The sequence below is a fragment of the Dermacentor andersoni genome, chromosome 3 (genome assembly GCF_023375885.2).
Source record: "Dermacentor andersoni chromosome 3, qqDerAnde1_hic_scaffold, whole genome shotgun sequence".
Lineage (NCBI taxonomy): Eukaryota > Metazoa > Arthropoda > Arachnida > Ixodida > Ixodidae > Dermacentor > Dermacentor andersoni.
In genome coordinates this window covers 182,498,399-182,507,481 of record NC_092816.1, presented here as the reverse complement: position 1 = coordinate 182,507,481, position 9,083 = coordinate 182,498,399, and the positions used below count along the sequence as shown (strand labels likewise).

General features: G+C 49.0%; 1 protein-coding gene across 1 annotated transcript; it reads left to right on the top strand.

Annotated features, from left to right (window-relative positions):
* Positions 1–4,494: 4,494 nt before the first annotated feature.
* Positions 4,495–5,410, top strand: LOC140216594 (uncharacterized). The gene is made up of 2 exons (XM_072286965.1): positions 4,495–5,033; positions 5,275–5,410. Exons 1-2 carry the CDS (start codon positions 4,495–4,497, stop codon positions 5,408–5,410), a joined length of 675 nt encoding a protein of 224 aa, XP_072143066.1.
* The last annotated feature ends 3,673 nt before the right edge of the window (positions 5,411–9,083 follow it).

The following is a 9,083-nucleotide window of genomic DNA, read 5'->3' as shown; positions in this document are numbered from 1 at the left end:
TGGCGGACAACGAACTTCTGGGAGCGAAGTGGGAAATATTTAAGCAGGCAATGAAAATGATGGCAATTGAACGATCGTGCGCTATAAAGCAAAAGCAAAGGCTGCAGGAAAACACGCTGAGAGATGACCTAAAGTTTTTGATAATGCAAGAAGGAAAGCAGCCAGGCACTTGCACCGAAGAAATGCGCACCGTCAAGCAGAAACTAGAGGCAATAGATACGGAGCGATATCGAGGAGCGATCGTGAGGGCGAGGGCACAGCGGCTGTTAGCGGGCGAAATGCCCACAAAACGTGCTTTCGGCTTGGAAAAAAGGCACGCCCGCAAGAATGACATACCAAAAATAGAGTGGAACGGTGTAATCTTCGTAGACAAAGGAAATATAGAAAGGGCCTTTTATGAATACTACAGCGGGCTCTTTGGTTACACCAAAGTAAGAACTGAAGACTTCAAGACCCGTTTCCTCTCTTTAATGCCGCGGCTTAGTGATGATACGAAAGAGCGGCTAGAACTGCCCATTTCAACAGAAGAAGTGCGGAAAGCCATAGAAGACCTCAACCCGGGAAAGTCCCCAGGACCAGACGGGCTAGTAGCACCGCTTTATAAGGCATTCAAAGATGATTTAGCACCGGTTTTGGCTACACTGTTTAATGAGGCTTATGACAAGGATATGCTTCCTCCTTCATTTTTAACATCCCATACAATTTTAATACCAAAAAGCGAAGATGAAGCTAGACTGCGACAGGTTACCGCTTACCGACCCATATCCCTGACTAATGTAGACTACAAGATCTTCATGAAAATTCTGGCTAAAAGACTCCAAGCCGTGATGCAAGAATTAGTGGGACCACATCAGACCTGTGGTATCAAAGGTCGCACCATATATACCAACATACACACAGCCCGGTCCGTGCTCGAGTGTTGCGACGCTTTGCATGAAAGCATCGCAATGCTCCAGCTCGATCTAGAGAAAGCCTTCGACAGGGTGCCGCATGACCTCTTGTTCTCTGTTTTAGAGCACGTTAATGTCGGATCAGTCATCTGCCAAGGCGTAGCCATGGCGTACAGAGGATGCACGACGCGGTTGTTAGTAAATAAGGGGGTGGGAGCGCGCATCCAAGTGCAACGCTCTGTGCGTCAGGGTTGCCCCCTGTCACCATTGCTTTTTTGTTTGTATATTGAACCTTTTTGTTTGAGCGTTATTGAAAGCAACAGCGTTCATGGTTTTCGTTTGCATGCGGCGGAGGTCCGCATTCTCGCGTATGCTGATGACATTGCCGTATTCTGTGCTGACTACGAAAGCGTTCGTGTTGTGGTTCAAATTGTGAAAGACTTTTGTTCTGTGAGCGGGAGTGCTGTGAACTGGGCTAAGTGTTTGGGGTTCTGGCACGGCGACTGGCCCTTAACCCCAACGAATTTCGCAAACATGACTTGGACAGCAACCCCAGTAAAATATTTAGGAGTGCCGCTGGAGAATTATCGCGACAGTGAGCCATATTGGAAATGCCAAGTTGCTGAAATGCGTGAGAAGGCCGACAGGCTCAAAGGCTTCAGCTGGTCTATTTTCGCGCGTGCCACAATTTGTAACCTTTTTTTTGTAACCAAGCTGTGGTATGTCTTGCAAGCAATTCATTGTTCTCGCGTCAATGTGCAGAAGCTGCACCGTGTATTTGCGGTTTTTGTGTGGGGAAGCACTTGGGAGCGGACACGACGCACCAATCTGTTTCACCGCGTCCGCTCTGGAGGACTAGGTTTGGCCCATCTATATCTGCGCCAGTTGGTTAACCGATTTATGTTTTTTCGTGACACGAATGACCCCTTTTTGCGAACTGTGTGTCAGGTTAGGTTGGGCAGGGTTTTGCCAAATTTGGTTGTTAGTTCGGAGAGTATGCAAGGGAGCATTTTTGGCTTCCTTAAAGAGGTGTACATGGCATGTCGCGTCTTGCAAGTGCGATTTTCGTTTGAATATTTGTCAGTGGTGTCGCGAAAGAAACTTTATAAGGACCTGTGTGAGGTCTTTCTTCCGGTACCGTTGTACAGGTCGTTGTACTGTGCAGGTCCATGGCAGTCAGTTCTAAAACGTGTGAAAAGAATGACTGTACCAGGCGGAGTTAAAAGTTTCTTCTTTAAGCTCCATACGAACACTCTTGAAGTCAAGACGTATTTGGAAGCGAAGGGTTTCTTTGTGCCTTGGGGAAATCATTGTTTCATATGCCGGAAGCCGGAAACTATCGAACATGTTTTCTTAGATTGTTGGGAAGCCCTTTTCTTTTGGGACATTCTCCAACGCACGATTAAAAAAGACTTACCGGTTGATGCTTTCGGAATTAGATTTCTACCCGTCGAGAGTGAAGACGGGGTTCCTTTTGACATGATTATGATATTGGGCCTGTACAGTATTTGGCGATCCAGGATGGCGGTCAGCCACGCAGACATTGATGCCAGGCCGATAAGACAGTATTTTTGTGAATCTGTTAGCAGAGCTATTGAAGGATACAAGATACAAGACCCAGTGCCTGAGTGGCTTCCAAGAATGGAAGCTTTGCTACACATGCGTGAATTTTAATCTCATCACGTAACCCCAAGTGAGGGTGACGTATTTTTAGCATACGTGTTGTGTTCTTCGCGCGGACTGATTTTGTAAACTGACGTGTTGAAGTCGGCAATAAAGAAAAAAAAAAAGAGGAGTGGTGCAGTGGTAAGACGCCGGGCTGGGAATCGTGAGGTCGCAAGTTCGAATCCTAGGCGGAGACGTCATTTTTGTTCATTTTTTTTACTTTTATATTTTTCTTTTTTTGTACTAACAAATTTACATAGCCTTAAGGAGGTCTCTGTCAATATTTCATTAAATATTGATCAAGAACTACAGAACTTTCTACTACAGGACATCACACTACAAACAACAGAACTACAGACAACAGAACTACAGGCAACAGAACTACAGAAACAACGTCCCAAAATACGACAGACTGTGAAAATTTCCTGTTGTGTTTTTCAACTGGGATATTTAGGACAGGTAGTGGCTGCTGATCCGGATCATGACACTGAAATAACCAGAAGAATAAGAATGGGCTGCGGTGCCCTTGGCAGGCATTCTCAGATCATGAACAGCAGGTTGCCATTATCCGTCAAGAGAAAATTGTGTAACAGCTGTGTCTTACCAGTTCTCGCATACGGGGCAGAAATCTGGCGGCTTACGAAAAGGGTTCTAATTATATTCAGGACGACGCAACGAGCTATGGAAAGAAGAATGATGGGTGTAACGTTAAGGGATAAGAAAGCAGCAGAATGTGTGAGGCAACAAACGCGGGTTAATGACATCTTAGTTGAAATCAAGAAAAAGAAATGGGGCATGAGCAGGACATGTATTGAGGAGGGAAGATAACCGATGGTCGTTAAGGGTTACGGACTGGTTTCCAAGGGAAGGGAAGCGTAGCAGGGGGCGGCAGAAAGGTAGGTGGGTGGATGAGATTAAGAAGTTCGCAGGGACCACATGGCCGCAATTAGTACATGACCGGTGTAGTTGGAGAAGTATGGGAGAGGCCTTTGCCCTGCAGTGGGTGTAACCAGGCTGATGATGATGATGATGATGATGAATCAACAACCCTCAAACAGCTCACGTTACAACTTTTGTACGAGAACTCCTGTGATTCTGCACATATCTACACTAATGAATCAGTCCTGCCTAACAGCTCCGCTGCGGCAATCATGATACCAGCGAAAGTTACAACCATCAAATTTAAGACGACTCACGCGACAGCACTGACGACAGCCGAGCTCGGAGCGCTCTTCACCACCCTTCATCACATTGGTGATGAACCGCCACAGAAGTGGACAGAAGTGGAAGCAGCAGCGCAGCTCGCTTGGAACTCCCACTCGTCATTGCTCGTGACTTTGGCGCTCCATATCTCCGTATCATACCTGGGGCTACCCGTATGACAGCCACAAAGGAGAGGACCTTTGGAGAGAGGCGCTAAACTGAACCTAATGCTCGTCGCCGACCCGTCATTCCCTACTAGATGCGATACGTCGGCCAGCAGGGATACAACTCCCAACCTCACCTTCGTCAAACGAGCGGCGGAAGCTAAGTGGGCCAACATCAAAATGGACCTGGGTAGTGAGTACTACATCCTGGCCACGGCCCTGCGGGTAGAGCAGAGAAGAGTGTGCAAGTTCAGGGTCACCTAAAGATTAGGAATGAGTATGCGGAAGACGTAGAGGTGATGCCCGATCTCGAAAGCTTGATAGAACCGATCGGAAGAGATATCGAGGCCGCCACAGAGGAAGTCAGCACATACCTCCAGGTCGAGAAGATGGATAGCAAGCTCGCCCACTGCTCGACGCCAAGCAGTGCCTGCTCTCCAGGAGGAAGGGGCAGCGTCTCAACACTAGGCTCCGAAATAATACTGCCAAAGTCAACAAGGAAAATACAGGAGCATTGCAAGCTCGTCTCCAGACAACAGTGGGATGGTGGCTGTAATTCGATAGACGGGTAGATGCGCAAACGGGGGTCTTGGAACCTGCTCAAACACTTGCTGGACGAGACAAATACTAAGTCGAACCAACGGAGCATGGTGGCACGCATTTTGCACGTAGCCAGGCAGGAAACCTCGGACGACGAAGTCCTAGGGAAGCTGCTGAACAAGCACCTACCGGTGGTTTCCAGCCCGGCGAGTACCGCCCTCAAGGATTACGGGGGCTCCGACAACCCCGAGCTGGACGCGGAGTTTGGAGTTGAAGAAGTCAGACGGGCCTTACACGACTTAAACGGTATATCGACCCCCAGTCCGGACAAGATCCCGAACAAGGCCCTGAGGAACCTGGATGACAAATTATTAGAGTACCTGGCCGAGATCATCAACCAGACGTGGAGCAGCGACAGAGTTCCGGGAATATGGAAGAGGGCCACCACCATCCTCATTCCCAAGCGCGACAAGCCACCCAATCTCGACAATCTCAAACCCATCTCGCTCACTTTGTATGTGGGCAAGGTGGCCGAGCATGCAATCCGCAAGTCTCTCCCGGTACTTGGAAGGCAAGGCCGTCTATCCCCACAACATGATAGGCTTCACAGCGGGCCTTCCGACGCAAGACACCATGAGACTGATCAAGGATCAGGTCATCGATCGCAGCACGAGAGACACGAGAGCCATACTTGGCCTGGACTTCGAGAAGGCCTTTGACAACGTCCTCCATTCCTTTGTATTGGGAACGATCTCCAGCCTTCGTTTGGGCAAACGCTTTCACGCCTTCACGAGATCTTTCCTGGCGGACAGAGAAGCCATCCTCCAAGTGGGAGACCTCGCTTCAGCCTCGGTCATGCTCGGTTCTAGAGGGACACTACAGGGGTCAGTCATGTCGCTGACCCTCTCTAACCCCGCCATGATCGGTCTCTCGAGGGAATTCTCCTAGGACGACGGCATTAACCACACAATATATGCAGGCGACCTCACCATATGGTGCACCTGTGGCAGTGATTGACGTGCAGAGACCGCGCTTCAAGAAGCCATCCAAGTCACAGAAGACTACGTCAGACCGACCGGCATCCGACGCTCGCCGCCGAAATCAGAGCTACTACTATACAGGCCCAAGCGTAGGGGTCCCAAACCAAAAGGTAAGAGACCTGTAGAGTACAACGGCATCACTCTAAGGAAAAGTAAAGGCTGTCTCATCCCCAGGGCAGACTCTCTTTGGGTTCTCGATATGACGATCGAATCGAACGGCTCGACTAACCAAACCGTACTGAAGCTGACCATGAAAATGGACAATGCCATCAGGTTGATAAGAAGAGTTATCAACCGGCAGCAAGGACTGAGTGAGGACAACCTCGTCCCGCTGGTTCATGCTTTCGTGATGTGACACTTTACCTACGACACGGACATGTACAACTGGCAGAGGTCGCAAAGGGACAAGCTGAAAGCGTTGATAAGAAAGGCAGTCAAGAGAGCCCTCCGGCTTCCCATGTAGAAGAGCTCGGAGCGACTGCTCCCCCTTGGCATGCACAACACGATAGAAGAGATAGTGGAGTCAGGAGAGGGCGCAGTTTACCAGACTCACTACGACCAGTGCCGGCAGAAGCATTCTGAGAGAGCTTGGAGTTCCCCCAATGGAGATCGAGACCAGTTTTCGCACCATACCTTGAGAACAAAGAGAGCGCATTACCGTTGCCCCTATTCCTCGGAATGTCCACCCCGAGTACAACTTGGGCCAAAGAAGGGCTAGGGCTAACACCCTCCTGGAAGAGACCAGCGCACGCGTCTGGAGTTGCTGTTTCGTTGATGAAGCCCGGCGGCCTGACGGAAAGGCGTTCGCTACAGTCAGCGTCGATCAAGAAGGGAAAATAATAAACTCTTCGACGGTCCGTACGACATTGCCGAGGTTGCGGAAGAGGCCGCAATAGCGTTGGCCCTGCTGGTCGGCGGGAGAACGACTATATACAGCGACTCGAGATCGGCGGTCCGAGAATTCGCCAAGGGCACCGTCTCGAAACTGGTCTTGCGGATCCCACGGGACAAGGGAATTAAGCAACGCACAATCGTCTGGTTACCCTCTCCCATGGGGCTGATCAACGGCGCCCCGTCCAACCTCAACGAGTCTGCCCACAGAGCTGCGCGAGGTGCCGTCGACCGCGTAGCTATCGGGTGGCGTGGCGCTGAGGTTGCGCGCAATAGAGATCCCCCTGCCTCGTACAACGAACTCACAAATTACTTTTATTTGGAGAGGCGGAAGTATCCGCCGCCGCACAGTAAATTGAACAGGCCTCAGGCATTGACACTGAGACTCTTGCAAGTCCGGCTTACCCTAGCCCCGCCCTCTTACACCAGATCTATCCCGACATTCAAACGTCAGACACTTGTACCATTTGCTCATACTTTGCTCAGACTCAGATCATATGCTCTGGCGGTGCCCCGCAGTACGGGGCGACGAAGTTGTTACGTCGTTCAACTGGGAGGCTGCCCTACGCAGTCCCGATTTTGAATCCTAACTATGGGCAGTCCAATGGACCCGCGACGTGGTGGAGAGGCTGGGTCTTTTTGTCCCGACGTGGGAGCAGCTACTGCACGTCGCGTTGGGCCTTATTAAAGTTTTTCCATCCATCCATCCACTCAGACCCGCCTAATGCAGACATTACAGCAGTGACGTATAACATAGGCTGTCCGTAACCCATCCCTCAAAGACATCAGGATGGTCACTGTAGGTGTCCCTTGTAGCGTTTCCACTAGAGTACGTATTTGTGTGTGTCTGTGTGCTGCGAGGCAATACAGATATTAGAAATTATTCACCTATTTCTAGGCCTTCAATGCTGAATGTCACCAAAACCAAGCGATATGATCAGCTTAGGTATTTGTAAAGCTCCGAAATTAGTAGTTCAGAATTGCCCTACCGGATGTGTCATAAAATTTGGGGGTCCTAGAGCAATATATATACACAATTCTTTCTATGAAATGAATCACTAAGAAAATTAACGACATCAAACAATCAGTTCTTTTTTGAGATGATCAACGTGTCTAATTAGTGGTGGCGCCTGGATAGGTTTCTCGGCCATCAAATCCTAAAATCACAAAAATGTGTGCTGTTGTAGATGCGTAAAGGTATTTGATTGATTCAAACCTCTGATATCTCGCTCCAAATCAACAGGTGAACATGCGAGGGCAGCTTCTGTGTGTGCCATATTCTGTGAGCTACGTAACTCCTGCCGTCTTTCAACGCATTCCAGGGATGATAACAGCAAGCTATACGTATTCGATGTATTAAACGTGAAGCTATGCCTCGAAAGTGCATCTGATTTCCAATTGCGGAACAGCATGCCCCCAGTAATAAGCAATCAAAAGACAACTGAGATGCCTTGTACGCCCGTTATAAAAACGATTGTCGGGAGCGCGCTGCTCTAGGAACCGTAAGAATGTGTGAAGATTGTGTTGCTGTTTTGCCCGCGTTGACTAACACAGACGAAATGGGCAAGCGCTTTGCTTGCAAGCCAGGCCAGCTGTGCATTACAGGCCATGGAGCCAATAATAAGTGATCTTTGTTCGCGCTCACGTTGCAGGCACGCGAGCTCTTTCAGCACAAAGGTCGGTTCGCTCTTTTATGAAAGGCTCGGTTGTTTTGTAACCAAAGAACGGGAATGCGACGACTTTAACTGGGAAAGGTTCCCGGATGTGTTCTTACGACAACATTGGCAGGAATCTCTGGGGAAGTGCCACGAAAAGCAGTTCACACGCATTTTCGTCTCCGTCTTACTGCCGTTACTTTTTCATCTGATCCCGTCCAACATCTAGTCGCGCCGGGCGCAAGAAATATATAAATGGGAATGAACACATTTAGGCGTATTATTTGGCATTTACCCTCTGGATTACGCTTTCGTTAATTGTACTAAAGCACGATTGTATGATTCGCTCATTCATTCAGGGGACTGAACGTTACGGGCCAATTCTGGGACTATGCGAACCGCTACGGTGGAGGGCTGCGGATTATTTTGCGCTTCCTTGATGTGCACATGTACATAGGTACGTGAGTTTTTTGCATATCATGCCAATCAAAATGTGGCTGCCATGGCCAGTAAACGGAGCCGCGACTTCATGCTCAGCAGCAGAACGCTGTAACCACTGCGATACCGCAGCGGGCAATTACAGAAGCACCAAGTAATGCGTGAATTTTGTCATTGTACCAAAAGTGCCCCCAGTATCAAGTATTTCCGTACTGTGAGTCAAGAGAAGGAATTTTGCGGAATAAAATGCTGGCCGGGAGCTAAGCTACGGGGGACCGGTTCTATTTTAATGAAATAGTGCCCTGGGTATTCGAATGGACAACGTTTTTTTTTTTCATACCCTAATGCCGTTCATCCCTCTCACACAGAAATGGAGCAGAACTGATTCGGTTTAGCAGGTGTCCCAAAGAACTCTGCATATACCCGTCTTGCAGCTGTCATGAGCACGTAGAATATGCCAAGTTGCCGCAGCCGAAGAGAGTACTTTCTCCATCGAAACAATAACGGAGGAATCATGATGTGCCAGGGCATGCTCATGCAGCCGGTACTTCGTCGAATAGTTTTAAGAAGCATTTTTAGAATTAAGTGAAGCTTTCT